The sequence below is a fragment of the Equus przewalskii genome, chromosome X (assembly GCF_037783145.1).
Source record: "Equus przewalskii isolate Varuska chromosome X, EquPr2, whole genome shotgun sequence".
Lineage (NCBI taxonomy): Eukaryota > Metazoa > Chordata > Mammalia > Perissodactyla > Equidae > Equus > Equus przewalskii.
Genome location: NC_091863.1, coordinates 14353970 through 14377731, shown reverse-complemented (window position 1 = coordinate 14377731; position 23762 = coordinate 14353970). Strand labels below are relative to the sequence as shown.

At 39.0% G+C, this 23762-nt stretch overlaps 1 protein-coding gene across 21 annotated transcripts in view; it reads right to left on the bottom strand.

Moving 5' to 3' along the window:
- Nucleotides 1-23762, bottom strand: part of PPEF1 (protein phosphatase with EF-hand domain 1) — a 122710-nt gene that overhangs the window by 75108 nt on the left and 23840 nt on the right. For 16 of the 21 annotated variants that reach the window (XM_070605260.1, XM_070605271.1, XM_070605257.1 and 13 more), the window contains one exon: nucleotides 17130-17294. In XM_070605260.1, the coding sequence (XP_070461361.1) occupies nucleotides 17130-17178 (49 nt within the window). In that variant the 5' untranslated portion in view covers nucleotides 17179-17294. Of the gene's footprint in view, nucleotides 1-17129; nucleotides 17295-22846; nucleotides 22973-23762 lie in introns of all 21 variants that reach the window. The other 5 variants (XM_070605261.1, XM_070605265.1, XM_070605273.1 and 2 more) reach the window with 1 other exon arrangement.

Genomic DNA, 23762 nt, shown 5'->3' with positions numbered 1-23762 from the left:
AAACATAGTTATTCAGTTTGAATAGTAATTAAAAAGTTAGAAAGAAATATAACACAATATCATTTTATACAAATTTAAAATACCCATACACAAAACTGCAATATACATTTCATAGAATATATACAAAGGAAAAGATACATACTAAACATAATAGATTGATTATTTATGGGGGAGGGGAATGAATGAGTGTAGGGCAAATGGATAAAAGAGAATAGGCAAATTAATTAACTAACATAGGAAAGGGTCTTGCACAGATGGATGATGACAATGTACAATGAATTGAGAAGTATGATTCGCTCCTCCTTCTGCACCTGAGATTCAATTGATAAAAGACAGGTGGATAAATGAACACATCTCTCCCTCCTTCATAGAGTTACTATGAGGATGAAATGAGATACTACAGGTAAAGAATTCAGCCTGATGCCTGGTGTAAAGCACATGCTAAATAAATGGCAACCATAGTGATAACTATTGTCTTGTTTGTGGATTATTCAGGCCCACTGACTCTCTTCCAGGGCTGGTAGCCTCCGAATCATCCTGTTGTTTCACAGTATTGAAGAAAGAGAGCGGGTGAGTGATAGAGATTTAAACTATAGCCTCTTATGCTTTCCTCAAGTTTTAGAGTAGAGAGCAAGCAACACCAGCCTCCTTTTATTCATGCTATAATTTTCCCAGTTAGCACATAAAAATTAAGAGTTGACTATAACAGGAACAATTTGAGTTCTGAAAGCAGGAATCCATCCTCCAGTCCCAGCATCCTTGGTTTCATACTGCCGTGGTACACTGAGTCTATACTAGTCATATGAGGGTGTTTATTTATGAGCTTTTTCAAGGTTCTTGGGTTCCAGAGGCTCTTGCTTCACTATTCAGCTTCCAGAAAACCCCAGGAAATAGACATAAGGTCAAGTATCATGATCTTTATAGGGAAAAACCACAGGGAGAAGAAGGAGTGACTTGTTCAATATTGCAAAGCAAATAGCTGGTAGTACCATAGCTGAAATCTCAAGTGTTCTCACCATATCACTGTGGAGAGCCCAGGCTCACATGACAGCCCTATTCTGTGGGACAGTCACTGTCATGACCAACCAACCCACTCTTCAAGGGCTCTCTGTTCACCAAGCTAGAACAGTTCCAGTGTTATTTACTGAGCACTCACTGAGGGCCAGGCAATGGAATCATTTCTGCAGTCCTCGCCACACTGTGAAGCTGAGAGGGACTAACTTAATTAAGGTTACTTAGCCAGGAAGTAGAAACAGTGGATAGCAAGGAATTGAACCCAGGTCTCACTGACCTCGTAGCCCAAGCTCTTAACCTCTATAGAGCTATTGATCTTTTTCGGTGCCTCAGTTTCTTCACCTGCACAATGATGTAGTGGAATAAATGATCACTAAAGTCTCTTCTATTTAATAATAGCAACACCAATAATAAATAATCAAGCTTATTATTATTTCTATAATTAATAATAGAACAAAATAGTTACCATATGTTAAGGGTCTACTATAAGACATTTAGTCCCCAAAAGTATTATCATCTCCATGTTACACATAAGGAAACTTCGGGTTCAGAGAGGCAAGTATCTTGCTCAGAGTCACTTACCTAGCATGGACTCAGATCTTCTGAGTCCGAACTCTGGGTTCTCTCCACTACAGCCAGTTACTTCATTCCCTTATCTATTTGTACCTTTCCTTCCTTTGAATAACAATAGCCCCCATTTATTGAATGCCTACTATGTGCCTGGCACTAAGCTAGACAGTTACATATACTACAACTTCTACTCCTTCCCCACAAGGGGAAAGAGGCGATCTAAGCCCCCTCTCCCGTCTCTGCTTTGTTTCTGTCTCCATTCCCCAGGGGAGGAGTTGCTATTTTGTTTGGTAAACACACAGTATATTCATCGGCTATATTTTACTAGTGGGTGTGGGTACTGTGTCTTGGAAGGTAGACAGCCATGCTCAGTTCCCTGGTTCTTGCACCTCTTCTTCTACCCCAAAGTCAAGAGGCTGAGCTGCCTCCCTTCCATCCCCGTCTTGGGAATCCACCATCTCTGTCTATGCTTGCACTCTTGTACCTGAGTCCCTACCTCAAGTATGAATGCCACTTACTAAGCTATCACCAGTCAGCTCTCACCCCATGATTCTCTAGTCGGCTCACTGGTGCTGAGGCTGGGACTCTGCAGGCCACATTTCCACTTTGCCCTTTGCTCCCTGTTTGGTTCTGCAAGGCTGGAGGAGGGACAAGGGACACGGGACACATTCTGCTTTTTTCTGCTTCCTGTTCTTAGCAACTACTCTTCACCCCCACAACAGTTTCTCCTTGTAGCAGCAACTGGATCCAGTTTGCAATTTACCTAGCACTTGTAAAATCAGCCTCGTTGTAGCCCCTCAGAGATTCCAGCACCAGCTGAGCAGCCCCCTTCTCAAAGGTCTGAGTTTCAGTTCTACAGGACCCTCTCCTCCAAGTTTCTAGATTTTAATAATTCCAACCATTCCCCTTTGCCTTAGAGGTGCAGTTGCTACCTCTGTACACCTTCGAGTTCTCTTTGGACCCTTTCAGTTACCTAGCAACAACTTGATACCTAGTTGGCAGTTCTTTACATTCAATTCTCTCTATTCAAACCACTCTGTGGCTTCTGCCTCCTGATTAGACCCTGCCTGATGAGCCGGTCCCGTGGAGATGGGAAAAGTAGGTCTAGCTTGGGCCTCAAGCCTCCAACTTCCTGGTCACTCCAGCTCAGGCCTTTAGTCGAGTTCCACACTGGGATTTTGAGTACTTTGGTAGAAGCTGATAAAATAGACTTTGGTCCACATCCTGCTGTTTTGTTCCTTGGGCATACAGTTCCTGCAGCACCTTCTCCAGGAGAGGGAAGGAGCCTGGCAGGGCAGGTTCAGACTTCTAATACTTCACATCATTCGTAAGAGCCCACCCACTCACCACAGGGCCACTCTAGCCAGCTGAGGACCCTCCTCTGGAGCAGAAACCTATCCAAAATAGCAAAGGACAGAGTCCAGACATGATAGAGACTCTACCCGAAGGAGTTGCTGGCTCTGTAATCCCCTACCCTGCCTGAAGAGTTGAAGATCTGTGGCGTCTAGTTCTGAATTTGTTGGACAGCTTAGATTCACTTCTGGTCCTGCTGCTTCACTACATAACAAGGCTTGTCTTCCCTGTCACATTAATTCCATGCATAAAAAAAAACAAAAATAAAAGTTATTGCCATGTGTGTCCCAAAGGCCTTTTATTTTTGTTTCTAGAAGGAAGCAACAGCATATGTTTAATAAGCTACCTGGCCAATTTTCTGTGCCCAGTACAGGTGGTTTCTCAATTGCCAAGCTGGGTTGTTTTTTGTTTTTTAATGGATTCTTTTCTCTAGTGGCAATCATTATCATGGTATTTGGTAAGAAATTAAATATTCGTGTAGGGAGTCAATGCGCAAAACAAATAAATTCAGGGCATTTGCTTGGTGCCAGGCACTGTGTTTGGTGCTTTATGTGGATCATCTCATTTGATTTGTTGTGATTTAATCCTCCCAACCATCCTATGAAGTGTCATTATCCTCATTTTACAGATAAGGAAACTGAGGCTCAGAAACAACTTGTTTTGGGGTCACATCACTTGTCAGTGGGAGAACGTAGAGTCAAATCCAGATCTCTGTAATTCTAGAACTTGGGCTCATAACCATTATGCTATATAGTAGTCCAGTGTGGCATTTGGAATCAGCAATAAAAAAATGAGACAGTGTGTGGAATAGTCCCTTCCTCTCACACCTTCCCCAACTCAAGTTCCCTATACTCTTAGCCTATTCTAGTGTTCTTCATGGCACTTTTTACCATCCAACATTCCATATGGTCATATGTTTGTGTGTTTATTGTCTATCTTCCCCTGTTAGCTAAGCTACATGAGAATGGGGACTTTATCTTGTTCACTGCTCTATTCCCAGCACCTCGGGCAAGGCCTGGCAATGATTTGTTGAATGAACGAATACCTTCTGGGAATGTTGTAATAATACATAATAACGTATTAGTAATGTGTTGATGTAGGTATCAGTAATATATTAATGAATTGATTAATATAAAATGCTTAGCACATTGCCTGGCATATAGGATCGCTCAGTAGATGGTAGATACTTTTTTTAAAAGTAAGGCGGCACATATGTATGGTGATGGATAAAAACTGGACTGTTGGTGGTGAACACGATGCACTCTATACAGAAACTGAAATACAGTGATGTACACCTGAAATTTACACAACGTTGTAAGCCAATATGACCCCAATAAAATGTTTTTTAAAAAGTAAGGCAGGAATAACAGGTAATAATTGTCTCTCTCTAGGTAACAACTTTTAGTGCCCGCAAAACTTTCTAATTATACATATTTCACTTAAAAATTCACAAACTACTGTGGACAAACAGAACCCAAGAGCCAGGAGCAAGAAGAGTCATGCCAACCAGGACCCACAGGGCTGGCTCCCTTAGAGTGCACAGTCTTGGCCCAAAGGGAGCCTTCTCAGGGAGGCCTTTCCTGCCTTTTTAAAATGGCACCCCTCCCCGCATTGCCTATCTCCTTCTTTATTTTTTCTCCACAGCACTAATCGCCATCTGATATAGCATGTATTTTACTCATTTGTTACTGTCTGTCTCCTTCCATTAGAATGTAATCTCCATAACAGCTGGGATTTTGTTCTGTTGGGTTAGCTGCTGTATCCCGAGTCTAGAACAGTCCCTGGAACATAGGAGATGCTCAATAAATGTTTGTTGAATGAATGAAATTACTGTTTAGTTAAGACTTTCTGTCTTACGTTTCTCTTCATGCTGACTAGTGGAGTCTTTTTATGTCTGGTTTGTTTTTGTTTTTTAAATAGGAGTTTGTCTGACAAATAGTTCTTTAAACAAGAAGCTTTATATTCAGAACGATAAGGCATTTAAAGACACTCTGCTTTTGAAATTCTGTTGGCAGAGGCCTCCTGAGGAGGCATCAGGATGAGCGAATACTTAATATAACTTTAAGGGGCCTGACATCCAGTCAGGAAAAGAGAGAGGCACAAATGTGACAGAACTGATTAAAATGAATTCAGATAAACTGGAAAGAGACTGAACCGTCTAGTGGCAAAAGGCTTTAAACAAGGAGGAAAAGCATCTATTACCTCAGCTGTTCAAAGCATGATGACAATAGGACATGGCTCAACTCTGAGACCACAGTTTTCACTGCTGTTATTTTTGTTTGCAGATATTCTATACCTGCCATCTGCTAGAGTGTGTGGCTGTCCCAGTGGGACTTCCAACTTCACTGGAAAAACAGCTCAAAGCACATGCCCAGTGGACATGAGATTGTTACAAAGCCTGCTTCTTGGGCAGCAAGCAAGGCAAGGACCCTGTGAGGCTCACTCATCCATAAACTCTGGCATCCCTGCAGAGCAAGGGCACAACACAGCATCCTTGTACCTAGAAAGCATTTTTCTTAAACAAGAGTAAAGCATGGGACCCAGTTTCCAAACAATGACAGACATTTTAAACAAAATTATCACTTTCCCCAAATGACCAAAGAGATCATAGTTTTAGTATTCTTGGAAACCTGTGGCCTTCCAGTAACAGAAGGGCAAGAATTAGAGGTCACCTCTTTGACCTTTTATTTACTCACGTACTTGCCCACCTACCAACCCATTCACGTGGGATAATAAAAATAAATCCTGAATTTATAATCTGGAGACTTCCATTTTTGGTCCTGATTCAACCAAGTACCAAGTGTGTAACTTCAGGGAAATTGCTCAACCTCTCTGGTCTTCAGTTTCTCATGTAAACTTCTCATGTAAATCTCAGTTCTCATGTAAAATGAAAACTTGGGATTATGTGATCTCTAAGATCCTTTCCAGTTATGAAATACTCTAATTCATCCCTCTTTTTGTTTTTAATGCTACAGCTGTAGCCTACCTATTATTGCACATAGCAAAGCTGAAAATAACCATTCAAGGATAAAATAGGACATGTAAATGTGACACTCAAATCAGAAGCTTCTGGACAAAGAAGATAAATTCTAAAGGCTACCTCAAAAAGAAAAATCTGAATTATCCCTGTAGAAAAATCCAAGTCAAGTCACTAATATCCTTGGCTTTCCAAATAAGGAATTGTAGCCAAAGATTGCTAAGCAATTGGTCTAGGAAATTAAACATTTCACCTATTACTTCTCCTTTAAATTGCCCAAAATATGATTCCTGTGTATGATCTGTTAACTGGTTCAAGTGATAGCCAATAGAAGATGGGGAAAGACGGATGGGGAAGAAAGTGATGACAAGAGGGAGCTGGGAGATGAGATACATGGGAAGGTCTAAGGCCCAGAGGTTTCAGTAAAGATCAAGAGACCAGAGAATGAGATAATAATCATAAAGACTGCAGGGGTGGAGCTGATCCAGGTGGCCACAGGGGCCAGGAAATGGGAGTGAGCAGATGAAGTAGAGTGGAGAAGGGGCTGCTGGAGTTTAGGAGGTCAAGTAACTGAGATGTCAATGGATCCGAGGTTATTCATGTGTACAGTGAAGATGCTCAGGATGATGCCAGGACGTGGCACACAGACTCTGCAGTGAATGAGGAAGTTGGTGGACAGCAAAAACAAGGAAGGGCTAACAAATGGCACCCCTAAAGGGAATAAACCTAGACTGCAGCCACCAGAAGCTTGGCAAACATATCTCAGGTTGTACAGGATTAGGATGTTTTTAGATTTTTATTTTAAAACATTTTCAAACATATGGGAAAATTATAAGAATAGTACAATTGTTAATATTTTGTCACATATGCATTCTCTTGCTCTGGGTATCTATCTATCCACACATACACATATCACCATTATTTCTGCAGTCTCCTTTATTCTAGAACAAGTCCTTAGCCTTTCTCTCTCCTTAATGCCACTGAAACTTTTGAAGAGTACAGACCCATTATCTAAAATATCCCTCAATTTGGATCTGTCTGCTATTTCCTTGTGACTAGATTCAGGTCATGTATTTTGGCTGGAATAAGTGATAGGTCTTTCTCAAGTGTGTTACATCAGGAGGCACATCACGTTAATTTGTCTCATTATTGGCGAAGTGAACTTAGATCACTTGGTTCAAGTGTTCTTAAATCCCCTACTGTAGAGCTATTTTCTTTCTCTTTATACTTGATAAACAATTTGCAGGAACATGCTTTGGGACTGCCTATAGATTCTGTTCCCCAAAACATCCATTGATGATTTTTGCCTAAATCAATTATTACTATGGTGATTGCAAAACAGCAATTTTCTGACTCATTCCTTCTACATTTGTTAGGATTAGGATTTTTCAACATCCCATTCAAAGCCCTCTTTTATTCAATAGGGCAATGGAACAACACAAAGATTACATAAAGCCATCTGATGGAGGGTTCCATAAGAATTATAATCCTTGGCTAAACCATAATTCAGGAAAATATGAAGCTTTATCTATACAATACCAAAATAATAGGCTAAATCAGTAAAATTGGGAGAACAGTTTACAAGTAACTGACTTCTCCACTACATTAATTTCTGCCAGTTTTCGAAAAGAATCAGTATTGGGAAAATATCAGTTTTTTAAAACTATTATTTTCTTAGGTATGTAAGAAATTTAGCTGTGTAAAAGTATTACTATCATTTTAAATTATTAAAATATATTCTTGTAGGAAATCTGTTCTATTCAACAATTCAATAATGACCTTTAATTCTCTCTTAGGAAAAAAAATTAAATGTCTTGAGTATGATTTTGCTTTGTCTCCCTTGTTATTAATTACTGATCTGAGTAATATTGCCACATTCATTCACCCAAGGTCAAATACAATCAGTATTGAATTTTGTCTTTTGCAGCTGCTAAAAAGCTAATGCAACATAAAGCCATAATCATATAAGAAAAGTGTTCTGATTACAGGAAATAACTGGCAATTGGGGCTGAGGTATTGCCCTTTCTTACACTGAATTGAAATCCATCTCTCCGTAATGAGATTGTCTAATGATGAACAGGATCCAACCACAAAGCTGGCTGATTTGTAAATTGTCTAGTCAAGGCTGGAAGCTGGACAAAGAATTTAAATGGGGAGGTGGGACTTCATATCCTTTCAGCAGTACTTTCTACCTTCTAAAGGCTCATGATTCTAGAGTGGATATCTAAATAGTCCCTGTAAGAGTCTCATAATACTTGAAGTCTCTAAAGCAGAGGTGGATTAATCACACAGCAAATTAAAAAAAGATGAAGATGCATTTAATTGGTATAAAGAATAAAAAGGTTATTTGGTTTTTCTGTCTGTCTATTTCATGCAGGCAATAAATGTGTTTGTAGTAACAATTTTATATAAATACTCAAGCTACACATTATCATATCAAAAAGTGAATAATTAAAAATTGTTATTGAGAGGGATCATAACTTCAGATGAAGAAAGTGGTCTCCTTTTACAAAGGAAAGTACTTGTTTAAAATGATTCCCAATTGATGACAACAAACCAGGGATTATAGTATATGATGTAGGCTGAAAATAAAGATTTGGTAGTTTTGACATACTGATGATAATAAAGCCATGGGAATAAAGTCACCCAAGGAGAGCATTAGAGTGACAAAATAAGAGGGCCAAGAGGAACCTAGAGAAACCTCAATATTTAAAAGTTGGGAGAAAATGGACACTCATAAACAGTTCAAAAAGAGACATAAAAGGAAAACCAGCAGAATGTGCTGTCACTGAAGCCAAGGGCCATGAGTATTTGAAGAAGGGAGACTGCAGGAGTACCAAGTATTGCTAGGAAGTCAAGCACAATAAGTACTGAAAATGCTCCACTAAACTTCAAGTTCATTCAAGAACCTGTCAAAGTCATTTTCCATGGGATGGGTGGGATACACAAGAAGGTAGGCAACAGTGGTGTGAACTCCCCTTCAGGGGTTCTGAAGGGGAGGAGAGAGAAGAGAGTAACTGGAGGGAACAAGAGGGCAAGGGAAGAAAAAAACAGTTACAAAGAATAATTTTGGACAACTGGGAAATTCTGAATATGAACTATATGTTAGATAATATTACTCTATCAATGTTAAATTTTTTCAGTGTGATATGGCATTGTAGTTATGTAAGAGAATTCCCCTCTTTTCAGGGGATGCATACTGAAGTATATAGAGGTTAATACCATAATGTCCTCAACTTCCTTTCAAACGGAGAGGGAAATGGAGATGGAATGACGGAAGGAACAGAGGGAGAGGGAAAATGATAAAACGTTAACAACTGATGAATCTAGGTAAAAGATATGGGAGTGCTCACTGACTATTCTTTCATCTCTGTGGGTTTGAAATTTTTAAAAACAGGAAGTTGGGAGAAAAAAAAAACAGCATGAGAAGAAATATATATATCCAAACCAAAAAAAAGAAAAAAGAGGAAAGGCACTTGGGCATATTAAAATGTTAATAGCGTAACAGCTAGGGGAGCTGCAGGAGAGGCAGAAGGGGAAATCAGTGCCCCCCACCCCACACACGGACCAGCAGCTATAGAGCACATGGATAAGAACTTTAAAGAGCATCTTATTTGATGTCTCATTTCATTGAGGAGGAAAATGAGGGAGGTCTCAGCTCATAGGGATTTCTGCTACACCCCATAGTACCAGTAAAGACTGCTTGATGGCAATTATAACTGAGAATCCTCCAACAATAATAACGAGAAGAATGGCAAGGGCCTCTCTAAACTTTCAGAAAATTCTTTAGAGAACACCAAAGATCAAGGAAACAATGTCATTCATTGTTTTTCCATGAAGGTCTCAAATTTAAATATATAGCACCATAAAGGACTTAAAATTGGGAATGAGGGGTTGGGGGATACGGGAATGGGGGTGGATGGAGGGGATCTCTCCGGCAGCCGTGAATGGCTTGATTGTTAGGTTTTTTTTGTTTTTGTTTTTGTTTTTTTAAGGATTGGCACCTGGGCTAACAACTGTTGCGAATATTTTTTTTTCTTTTTTTTCTGCTTTATCTCCCCAAACCCCGCCCCGTACACAGTTGTATATCTTAGTTGCAGGTCCTTCTAGTTGTGGGATGTGGGACGCCGCCTCAACGTGGCCTGACGAGCGGTGCCATGTCCGCACCCAGGATCTGAACCCTGGGCCGCCGCAGTGGAGCACGCGAACTTAACCACTCGGCCACGGGGCCAGCCCCGATTGTTAGGTTTTTAAACAACTAAATCAACTAGATGTTTTTCCAAGAACTAAAGAAATATTTGTTTTGCTATTTAGTATTTAAAAATTTTTAAGTACAAATAGAAAACAAATATTTGGTAAAGGAACAAGCTCCATTAGAGAAATTTTTCATTTGTCATAGCTTAGAGCATCAAACTTCAAAGCTTCAAAGCCAAAAAAAACTCGCTAGCCTTTGTAGGCTCCTCAGCACCTAGAGAAAATGAAGAAATGCAGGTCAAAGTGGTCTCAAAGACAGAAAGAAAAGAAACTATATCATAGTGTTCTTAAAGTGCTCTACAAGAAAAGAAAAAAAGGCAATAGATTATTAATTCAAAACCCACTGATACAAAATTTTAAATATAAAAGGAAGTTCAGGAGAATGAAATTGCAATGTTTAATTTCTGTTTTTTGGATAAATTCCAATTTACCAGTCAGGGCAGGGTATCAAAAGGAGCATGGACTTTGGAATCTGTCAGAGCTGCTTCCAATTCAGGTTCAGCAATGAATTAGTGCATGACTTTGGGCAGTTCTTTAATGTAAGTCTCAGTTTCCTCATCTAGAAAAGGAGACTAATCAAAGCTTCCTCCAAGAGTTGTTAGTAAGAAATAGAAATAATGAACATAGTCGGCACTCGATAAATGATAGCTATTATTATTCTCTTCCCTGTTGTACATCACAAAAGAAGCAAAATAACAACAATAACAATAATAATACAACATCGATGCTACTTCTCCACATGGAAGGCAGACAGCCCACAAGAAGGAGACAGCCTCGGGGCTGGCCCCGTGGCCGAGTGGTTAAGTTCGCGCGCTCTGCTGCAGGCGGCCCAGTGTTTCGTTGGTTCGAATCCTGGGCGCGGACATGGCACTGCTCATCAAACCACGCTGAGGCAGCGTCCCATATGCCACAACTAGAAGGACCCACAACGAAGAATATACAACTATGTACTGGGGGGCTTTGGGGAGAAAAAGGAAAAAATAAAATCTTTAAAAAAAAAAAAAAAAGGAGACAGCCTCCATTTTATATGTAGGCTACTCTTTCTCAAAAATGCCATGATACTCCAGAGGCAGAGTACTGTGGTGGGGCTGAACGACCAAGGGGGACAAACACCCTTCACACTAGTGAGACCATGAGAAACAGGAAGCAAGCTCTAGCCCTGGCTCTGCCACTTACTAGCTGTGTATTCTTGAGCACATCACTTTGCCTCTCAGTGCCTCAGTTGCCTTTTCTGCAAATTGAGAACAACCTTTCACAGTTTGTGAAGATCAAATGTATGTGAAAGGGCCTGGCCAAAAATAGAAGCACTATGCAAATAAAAGGTACTTTATATAAGTAAATTCAATTAAAGCTACATTGGGAGGCACCATAAAACGGTGTATTAGTTGACAGCAAAAAAACACTGTCATCAGAATTCCTTGTGTTTGAATCCCAACTCTGAGAGCTGTTAGTTATATGACCTTGACAAGTACTTACCTCGCTAGGCACAAGCTTCTTCAACTATACAAATAGGCATAATATCATTTTGCTATGATTTATTGCAAGGATTAAATAAAATATATGTAGAATATTTGAACACTCTCTGGAAAACAGTTAGTAATCAGGAAACAATAGCTATTATTTTCTATCAAGAGCTTTTAAAATATTCATAGCCCTTGACCCAGTAATTTCATGTCTAATCACCTAAATATGCAAATAACTCAAAATAAGAAAAAAGCTTTACAAAGAAATTCTTCAAAGTGTTATTTATACTAGTAAACAAAATTTCAATATTAGAGGAATAAATAAGTATATTATGGCCTATCCACTAAATGGAATATTTAGCAATGGCTAAAATGATGTTTACAAAGCACTTATAACAATTTGAGAAATTTTTATATAACAATGTTTTGGTGTGAAAAGTGAAGCTACAAAAATTAATATTTAGTATGATCAAAAATCTACACTATACCAAAAAAAAAAAACTGGAAGGAAATTATCAGAATGTTAACAGTTGTTATCTCTGGTTAGTAGAAGGAGGAGTGAATATTAATTCTTTCCAACTGCTTTTCTATATTTTACAATATTTCTGAATGAGAAAAAGTTTTCATGGATAAAATGTTTATCTTATGGATAAATGTAAGTAAACACCATTGCATCAGTTTCAGAAGATTTATTATTATGAAACCATAATAAACATTGGTTGATATATTCAACAAGAGATAATGGAAGAATAAAAAGAATTATAAAGAAATACTCTGAACAAATATATGCCAATAAATTAGATAACTTAGAAGAAATGGACAAATTCCTAGAAGGACACAAACTACTGAAAATGACTTGAGAAGATACAGAAAATCTGAATAGACCTATAATAAGAGAAGAGACAGAATAAGCAATCAAAAACCTACCCATGAAGAAAGGCCAATGCCCAGATAGCTTCACTGACAAATTCTACCAAACCTTTAAAGAAGAATCAATACCAATTCTTCACAAATTACTCTAAAAAATGGAATAGAAGTGAACACTTTCCACCTCATTCTATGAGGCCAGTATTACCCCGATATCAAAACCAGACGAAGACATCACAAGAAAAGAAAACTATAGACCAATATCTCTTATGAATATAGACACAAAAATCCTAAACAAAATACTAGTAAACTGAATCCAGCAACATATAAAAAGGATTATATACCATGACCAAATGGGATTTGTCCCAAGGATGCAAAAGTTGGCTTAACATCTTAAATTCAGTTAACGTACACCATATCACAGAACAAAGGACAAAACTACGTGATCCTCTCAATACATGCAGATAAAACATTTGACAAAATTAAACACTACCTTTTTCTTTTTTGGCTGAGGAAGATTAGCCCTGAGCTAACATCTGTGCCAATCTTCCTCTATTTTGTATGTGGGTCACTACCACAGCATGGCCACCCACAAGTGGTACAGGTCCATGCCTGGGAACTGAAACTGGGCCACCAAAGTAGAGCTTGTCAAACTTAACCACTAGGCCATGGGGCTGGCCCCAAACACTACTTCTTAATAAAAAACAATCAATAGGAATAGGAATGAACTTCTTCAACCTAATAAAGAGCATCTACAATGCTTTCCTCCTAAGATCAGGAACAAGACAAGGATGTCTACTCTCACATTTCTATTCAACATTATAACAGAGGTTCTAGCCAGGATAATTCGGCAAAAAAAAGAAATAAAAGGCATAGAACAGAAAGGAAGAAGTAAAACTATCTCTGTTTGCAGATGACATGATTTGTTAATAGGAAATCTTAAGGAATCCATTAAAAATCTATTAGAGCTTATAAATGAGTTCAGCAAGGTTTCAAGATACAAGACCAATATATAAAAATCAATTGTTTTTCTATACATTTGCAATTAACAACACAAAAATGAAATTAAGAAAACAATTCTATCTACAATAGCATCAAAAAGAATAAAATAGGCTAAATTCAACAAAAGAAATGTAAAACAAACTCTGAACACTACAAAACATTGTTGAAAGAAATTAAAGAAGACCTAAATAAATGGAAAGACATCCCATGTTCACGGATCAGATGATTTAACTGTTAAGATGGCAATCTCCCCAAAGTTATCTACAGATTCAATGCAATCCTCATCAACATTCCAGCTGGCTTCTTTTGAGAAATTGACAAATTGATCCTAAAATTCATATGGAAATATAAGGGACCCAAAATGCCAAAATAGTCTTGAAAAAGAGAAAAAAGTTGAAGGATTCACACTTCCAATTTCAAAACTTTCTACAAAAGCTATAGTAATCAAGACAGTGTGGTGCTGGCATAAAGGTAGACATATAGATCAATGGAATAGAATTGACGGTCGAGAAACAATCCCTCACATTTACGGTCAACTGAATTTTGACAAGAGTGCCAAGATCATTCAACGGGGAAAGAATAGTCTTTTCAACAAATGGTGCTGGGACAACTGGATATCCACATGCAAAGAATAAATCTGTACCCTACCTCATACCATATATGTAAACTAACTCAAAATAGATCAAAAACCTAAATGTAAGAGCCAAAAATATAAAATACTTAGAAGAACACATAAGCATAAATAATCTTGGATTTGGCAATGGATTCTTAGATATGCTACCAAAAGCACAGGTAACCAAAGAAAAAATAAATTGGACTTCATCAAAATGAAAAACCTTTGTGCTTCAAAGGACATCATCAGGAAAGTGAGAAGACAGCCCACGGAATGGGAGAAAATATTTGCAAACCATATATTTGAAAAGAAGCTTGTAACTAGGATATATAAAGAACTCTTACCAAAAAATAAAAATTAAAAAATGGACAAATGACTGAATAGACATTTCTCCAAAGAAGATCCACAAATGGTCAATAAATACACGAGAAGATGCTAAACATCATTAGTCATTAGGGAAATGCAAATAAAAACCCTAAAGAGATACCACTTCATACCCACTAGGATGAGTACAATCAAAAGGACAGCCAATAACAAGTGTCGCTAAGGATGTGGAAAAATTGGAACCATCACAGACTGCTGGTGGTAATGTAGAATGGTGCAGCCTTTTGGGAAAATAGTTTGGAAGTTTCTCAAAATGTTAAACATTGAGCTACCATATGACCCAGCAATTCTACTCCTAGGTATCTACCCAAGAGAACTGAAAACATGCGTTTACACAATAGCTTGTACATGAATGTTCATAGCAGTTCACATTGTTCACAATAGTAAAGAAGCAGAAACGATCCAAATGTCCGTTGATTAAAGAATGGATGAATACAATGTGGCATATTCATACAATAGAATATTATTCAGCAATAAAAAGGAATGAAGTTCTGATTGATGCTACATGGATGAATGTCGAAAACATGCTGAGTGAAAGAAGTGAGACACAAAAGATTCCATATTGTCTGATTACATTTATATAAATAGCACAAATCTATAGAGACAGAAAGTAGATTAGTGATTGCCTAGGGCTGGGGAGGTAGGAGTGACTCTCAATGGGTTTCTGGGCAGGGGTGTGTGTGTGTGTGTGTGTGAAAATGGTCTAAAATTGATTGTGGTGATGATTGTACAGCTCTGTGAATATACTAAAAACTACTGAATTATATACTTTAAACTGGTGAATTGTGTGGCGTATGAATTATATCTCAATAAAGCTGCTATTTCCAAAAAATGATCCAGGAAAAAAGTTTGGTATGTCTTTAAAAAGTTAAACATAGAATTACCAAATGACCCTGCAGTTCCACTCCTAGGTATATACCCAAAAGAACTGAAAACAGGGACTCAAACAGGTACACATACACTCATGTCCAGGACAGCACTATTCACAGCAGCCAAAAAGGTGGAAACAACCTAAATGTCCATCAACAAATCAATAAACAAAATGTAGTATAAACACACAATGAAATATTATTCAGCCTTAAAAAAGAATGAAGTACTGAGACATGCTACAACATGGATAAACTTCAAAAATATGATGCTAAGTGAAAGACGCCAGACACAAAAGGTCATGTTGTGTATGATTCCATTTACATGACGGATCCAGAATAGATAAATTCATAGACAGAATACAGGTTGGTGGTTGCCAAGGGCTGGGAGGAGAGGGAAATAGGGAGAAACTGCTTAATACCCAAGGAGTTTTACTTTGGAATGAGGAAATGTTTTGGAACTAGATAGAAGTGGTGGTTACACAAGCTTGTGAAGGTACTAAATGCTACTGAATTGTTCCCTTTAAAATGGTTAATTTCAATGTTATGTGAATTTCACCTCAATCATTTAAAAGAAAAAGCAATCCAAAAATCTATGCTAATATTTCCATTTACATGCAACATTTTAAACGTTGAAAAGTATTTCAAAAAAAGAGAATTAACTTTTACAAGTTGGGCTTGGCCTTTTTTTAACCTAAGAAATTGGCTATATCTAAAGAACTCTGGGTAGTCCTAGACATAAACAGATAATTACTCTCTTGACTCTCACTACTATGGAATTAGTTCAGCTGGAGCTTCTGAAAAATTCATTTCATGACGTGCTTACAGATTTGAAAGAGAGTGCATCTCCCGTGTCTCTACTGTCAGAGATTAGCCTGCTAACTCACCAGCACAAGTGAGCTGGGAGGGGGAACAGCATTTGATTCCCAAAGGAAAACATCCCACACTGATTAGTATAGAATACTCTGCATCCTAAACTCTCCATCTGAAGCCTGAGTAAACTTCCAAAACCAAAATGTGGAATAGAAATTGGGAAAATTCTCTCTAACCTAGATAACAAAGGAACAGTTATTTTAATTTCCTTGTGGAGACATGTCCCTTAAACACTCAAGTGAGTTTCATCTAGATTCTAGTGGCCATGAGAAAGAACCTCAGTACAAAACAAATAAGTGAAATATTTAAGCCTCTAATTCTACGGGGGTAGTAGGGGGCACGTCATCTATACAGAACAACACACTTGTTGGGAAACAGATGATCTAGTATTTTCCAAATTCTACCTAGAATATTCTAAGAACAAGAGGCAAATCTCATGAAGTTCTGTGTTGAAAAGCTATAAAAAATGTGACCATTGAGTTATAAAATCTAATAAAAATTCAATGATGCTACTAAATGTCACATAGGTATGGATACAGCTATTTATAAGTGTACGGAATAAAGAGACATAAATGTACAGAGCCTTTCTGGTTCTCTGTCCATGAGTCTTAAATTGAGATTTTATATTGGTACATTTCCAAGTGAAATCAAATCAAACATAAAATCTCTCTTAAATAATGCTTTATGGTACATCATAAATTCAAAGCTACATCTTCCTAAAGGTAGTTTCCCATGTTATCCCCACATTTAACCTTCAGTGCAAGTGATGATGCCTTGTGCAAAATCGCAGAGGGCAGCTCGAGCACCATGTGAGTGAAGGAGAAAGGGAGAGGGTGAATCTGGCTCGCTCTCCCCTTTCCATTCACAAAGACAGGCGCGATCCTAGCACTCACCTCTCTCAGATTTCCTGTCTTTCGCTGAAGATGAAGTACCACAGCCCATGTCTTCTCAATCGTGTGTTCGTGAATTCAACTTCTCATTCCAAGACAGAGTGTGAAAAGTGCCTCCCTTTATGCTGCGAGGAGCCCCTCCTAGCCGATCCACTTCAGTCATAGATCCTGAGGAGGAAGACAAGGAGGGAGGGAGGAAAGCGTCTGTTAACAAGGTATCTAAGGGCCGCACGGCAGGCTTCATTTTAGGCTTCTTCTCCACTGCTGTTCATCATGTGATGTGGAAACTGATCAGACATAATTTAATCCTGGTTTATTTTCCAAAACACAGCAGCAGCAACAGAGCAACTACGGATTGCTTCTCTGCTAGATGTAAATTATATTTTCCCCGTGTCTAGGTCAGATCAAGATCTGTATAAAATAAAGCATTAAAAATGAAAATAAAAGTTATAAACTATTATGACCTCAATAAAAAAGTGAACAGAAAAATGGAAATGTAAGCACACAATTTTCTAATTGAAATACAGGGAATGGGATATGCAGCATCTGACATAATTTAACTGTTTTGGTTTTAAGCTCAAAATAATTAAATCGATGTTGGCTTTTAAAAATACAAATTGGAGGCTGACTATGAAACAAAAACAACATATTTAAACAACTATGCCAAAATTAAAATCAAAGGGAGTTCTTGACAATATTTCTCAGAATCAGTTGGGATGCTTGCTTTAAGAAAAGGAAGTTCAAGGCCTCCCCCCAGACTAAGGCATCAGAATCTGTGGGAGGGCCTTTTTGAACAAGCTCTCCAAGTGTTTCTGAGGCCCCTCCGAAGTCTACTCTCACGCTCACCAGGCCTTCCCAGGAGTTCGCTGAAACTGCTAAATTGGATCTTCCACAATCACTCCATGGGAGTTTGCAACACAATTCCTTTCCGGAGTATCCCACCTCATTGCTTTTTTTGGGTGATGTTTCCTTTAAATTGTGATGCTCCAAACCAGCCTGATCTAATCTCTGTGCATTTCTCAATAGGAACAAAGTCAGAAAACAACTGACTGAGGACCCTACTATAGGCACATCTATTTTTCCATTAGAACTACACTAAAAGCTTCAAAATTTCGACTCAAAGTGAGAGGCAAAATAAAATGAGCAAAATATCTGAATTATGGAAATATTTTTAAAACAATAATAACCTTAAAAAACAGACATTCTAATCAGAGCTAGGCCTGATTCTTTTATGTACTGAACTAATTAACCCTCCAAAATTTGGGGTTATTTCTAAATTTGATAGGCATTTCTTTCACATCTTTTTTATCTACATCATGGATAAAAAATGTTAACAAGGTCAGCTCCTAGGACAGAACAACCCCTGTGCCATTCCACTCCAGACCATTCTCCAGGGTTACCACAGATCCATTACCTTCACACTCTCTGAGCATATTTGTTCAGTTAGGTGGTCAATTTACCCATCATAATTATAATCTTATTTCTCTATGAGACATCCTGGGAAATTTTGCTACATATTTTAATGAAATTAAGGTATATAATTTGACACCTTGACATTCTAGCCTATCCTAGGAGAAGAAGAAGAAAAAAGGAAGAGGAAGAGGAAGAGAAGGAAGGAGGGAGGGAGGAAGGAAGGAAGGAAGGAAGAAGAGGGAAGAAGAGAGGAAGAAAGGAAGTCAGTTTGGCATGATGTTTGTGTATGTGTGTGTGAGGAAGACTGGCTCTGAGCTAACATCTGTTGCCAATCTTCCTCTTTTCACTTGAGGAAGATTATCGCCGAGCTAACATCTGTGCCAATCCTCCTCTACCCTGCATGTGGGACACTGCCACAGCATGGCTTGATGAGTGGTACGTAGATCTGTGCCCAGGATCCGAACCAGCGAACCCAGGGCTGCTGAAATGGAGAGTGTGAACTTCACCACTATGCCACCAGGCTAGCTCCATTGGCATGATTTTTAATAACAGAATCACAGAAGTTTAACGATGGGAGAGACCTTTAAAACTACCTGGAATTTACAGAGTGCAAGAAAGTTAAGCAACTTGCCTAATGTCATATAGACAAACTGGTTGTCAAATTTTGTTGCATATTAGCATCACCTGGGGAGCTTTTAAAACTCCCAATGCTCAAACAGCACCTCATTAAACCAGAATTTGGGGGGGGGGGGCAGTTTAAAAAATACCGATGCCTGGGTCCCATCCCCAGAGGTCCTGATGTAATTGGTATTGAGTAGGGGTTGGGCATCAAGATTTTGTAAAGCTCCCTAGATGATTCTAATGCGCAACAAAATTTGACAACCTCTAATAAAGAAACCGTTTTAGCAAACCCATGATGATGCCTAATGATCATCAGATTTTCCTCTAAATGCTTTGACTCCATCTGTTTGGAACAGAATTTTTCCAGAGGTCACATCAGGCTTATAAGTCTGTGGCTTCTGGTATCTACTCTTTTGTCATCTCTAAGAATGAGAAACTATTTACCAATCGCCTGCCTTCTCTCCAAACTCAGAAATTTCTCAAAGGTTATCTGCAGTGCCTATGAGAACACATCTGCTGGGTTCTTCACCACCCTTTGAAGTAGTTCATCTACTTCTAGCGAGCTTCTCCAATTGCCTAGATTAGTGCTCTCCAACATAAGTAGCACAAGACTTACCAGGGCAGATTATTCAAAAACTGCAGACTCCCAATGCAGACTGCCAATACTTGGATTCAAGCAGTCTGGGAGGCCTGGAAATCTGCAATTAAAGTGCACCCTTCAGGGGACTTCGACGCAGGCACTCCCCATATCTCAGTTTGAGAAACATCGCTCTCCATATCTCCCTTGGGCTTCCCCTCCATCTATATGCTATTTTTTCTACCCCTTTTTATGAGTACGCAAGAGCCGGGCATTGAGTAGGCAACAAACACTGATTCAACAATAAGAAGTGATACGCAGATGGTCCCCAACTTAAGATGATTTGACTCACGATTTTTCAACTTTACAATGGTGCAAAGGTGATATGCATTCAATGGAAACCGGACTTCGAATTTTGAATTTGGTCTTCTGCCAGGATAGCAATGTGTGGTCTGATCTTCTCTGGTGACGCTGGGCAGTGGCTGGGAGCTGCAGCTCCCAGTCAGCCCCACGATCACGAGGGTAAACAACTGATACACCTACAACCATTCCGTCCCCATACAACCATTCTGTTTGTCACTTCCAGTACAGTAGTCAATCAATTACATGAGATATTCAACACTTTACTATAAAACAGGCTCTATGTTAGATGATTTTGCCAAACTGTAGGCTAACATAAGTGTTCTGAGCACGTTTAGGGCAGCCTAGGCTAACCTCTGAGGTTCGGTAGGTTAGGTGTATTAAATGCACTTTCAGTTTACAATATTTTCAACTTACGATGGGTCTATCGGGATGTAACCCCATCGTAAGTTGAGGAAGACCTGTATTTCAAACTTGATTTTCTTTCTCCAGAAAAAAAATTAAGCAATATGTTTCCAAAAGCATTTGGTTCTCAGCTACCTCTCAGTTAATTCATTACACAACAAACAAAATTCCACAAAAAAGATTCACTAGGAACTAAAAAGTATCAAACTTGAGTATATTTCTGCTAGACTGTAAGCTCCATGGGTATCTTTCTTTCTAAATACTCCCTGAATCTCTGCCACCTACACAGTACCTTTCACACAGCAGGTGTTTGATAAATGCTACGTGAATGAATGGATAAAAGAGTGAACATTTCTAAACCAGAGTCATTTTCAAAATTGTTAAAAGCCATTATTCGTCCATCATTTTGGGTACAGATATGTGCCATTTGATTACACAAAAGCCTTTTATTAAACCAGAAAATGGGTAGTACCTATACACCCATTTTTAAAGAAAAATTTTAAATCATGATGGAAAGAAATGAGAATTGTTCTAGAATTATTTGGTTATTAGAAAAAATAATTTGCTATTAGAATTTTTACATTATTAAATAATTATTAAGCAAGTTATTTTTAAACTGTTTTTCTCCCTCAGGTAACAGGTCAAAAAAAAAAAAAGAGCTCATTTTACTTCTCACCAAAACAAGGGCTGGTTAAGACCAGGTGCCACTTACTAGTCCCACAACTGCCCAACCTAGATGGTAATCACCTACTTAAAGGCAGAGAGGGAAGCAAGTTTTTACAGGTGTGTGTGCCTTTGAGGACATCTCTAGCTGGCTGCAAAGCTGATAAAAATGATTTGGGGATTTTCCATCATTGGGAAAAATCTCGGCTTCTTCCAGTTCCCGCCCTGTGTCTGCATTAGAAAAGCACTTAGCGTACCAAAGAAGTCTCTCAAGAAACGATTCCCTGGGGCCTGAAAGGGATTCTCCAGCCCAAAAGGTGGAGAGTTTCTGCAGTGTTCACAAAGACCCAAGGATGCCAGAGTCAGTGACATGAACCACTGAAAAGGTGGATCTTAGCAAAAAAAAAACTTGAAACTTGCCCAGTGCTGCTGCCCCCACCAATATATACCAAGGATAGCTTTAGAGCACAAACATAAAATAGTGACTCATCATTGGTACTCACTCCTAATCTGCAAAAGGATAGGCTTCTAAGGCTTCTGTTAAAAGGTTTTCACTGCGTGTGTGTGTCAGGGGATAAGAGGGGATAATTGGAGGGTGGAACTGTTTGATGATCTTCAATTCTTTTCATCCTAACCACTTTGCATTTCCCAAGGTGAAAATAAAGGAAAGAACAAAAGATGGCCCTTGGAGCCAACCTAACCTCGGCCATCAAGCACACTCCAAGTGCTAGCCCAGCCTCCGCAAATTGTTCTTATTCATTCTTAACTTTATTTTATTTCAAAGTGCATCTCTATTGAACTCCCACACCTTGGCTCAGCCACCTTGACCTTGATTCCGCCTCTGGCATTCTAGATGTGAATTGTGTGGTTTCCTCTGTTAGAAACTCAGCTTTTCCTAGAGATGCTGGCTTTTGTGAGAAATTTCTACTCTAGCTCTAGCCCTGAGGAGCCCAAATCTAGAAGGCATAGGCATTCAACTGGCACCGCACCCCAGCCCCCAAAGTGGGAGTTAGATAGGCAGGTCTAATTCTTGCCCCTCGGACTGTGTAGACAAGAACATGGAGAACAGATACCTCTCCAGGCTCCCCTGCTACATTCTCTTTGGTATTCAACAAAACAAGGATTCTACAGTCTGATGTCTGTCGCCTAAATATAAGTAAGGGGCACAGAGTGGGGTAGAGGAGTCCCTGGCAGACTACACTAAAGAGGCCCCTTCCATCACCACCTTTCCAGGAGAACACTGTAGCACTTGCTTGTGACTGGGGTCTTAAATGAATAAGTCACAGTTCAGTGACTGAACTGGTGACTCTTCCTGGGTCTCATGAGATGAAAGGATAAGAAAAGGGAGGGACACTACTCAGCCATAAAAAAAGACGAAATCATCCCATTCATGACAACATGGATGGACCTTGAGGGTATTAGGTTAAGCGAAATAAGCCAGACAGAACAAGATAAACACCAGATGATTTCACTCATATGTGGAAGATAAACACATGGACAAAGAGAACAGTTCAGTGGTTACCAGGGGAAGGGGGCTGGAGGAAGGACACAGGGCATGAAGGGGAGCACTTATATGGTGATGGACAAGTAATAATGTACAACTGAAACCTCACAATGTTGTAAGCTATTATGAACTCAATAAAAAAAAAAAAGAAAGAAAGAAAAGGGAGGAACTACCTACCCCCGGAAGGTGTCTGAGGGCATCTGTTGCTATATCAGACAGGATTGTAATCAGGAGGCAGCTTGGCCTGATGCTAGATTTTCCAAAGTGTGTTTGTGGAAGAGTACTTGTATGTGGTTTATGATTCTAGGGATAAGGCAAAAAAGGACCCACCATCAAATAAGTTCAGGAGAAGTAGGATTAAACAGGTTTCTTTACAGCAGGATTCCTCAGAGCCTTCAATATGTTAATATGCATCTCTAATATGAAACTCTAAGAGCTATAGTGTCCACTGTTTCCCAAAGAGCCTAGCAGGCACCCTTTTGAGGTAAAGCATCTCCAGAATATCTGTTGTTTCTAACTGCCTAACCCTGGCCCAGAGGAGCCTAGGGTTTAGAAGTCAAACAAACCAGAGTTTAAATTCTTCTCAGCTTCTTGATTCCTCTGCACCTCAGTTTTCTCATAAGAAAACAGGGATAATAATGCACACCTTACAGACTTGTACTGAGGACTAATGAGGAGCTCAGTGGTGGAAAAAACCAACTTCAACAAAGAGTAATTCTTCTCAGCTGATGAGTTAGGAGGGGCCATGCCTGGGCGGGTACCCACCGTGGTAGAAGTGTTGAAATGAAACTTGTGTTTGCTCAAATCTCTTCCTTCAGAAGGTGTTATCTCGGCCCTCCCAGAGACTAAACCCTTTGGGTATCTACCGGTTCAGGGATAATTGTAGATTCACAAAGAAAGGGACTCTTTTACCCTGAGAGCACTAAGATTGGAAAGAATACTATATGAATAATAATAATAGCGAAGAACCACTCTTTATTAAGGGACTACTATTTACTCAGCACAGTGGGTGCTTTATATTTCTATTATTCCAGTTAATTTTCACAGCAACCTTCGGGTGGTATCATCACTCCCATATTACAGATAGGAAACT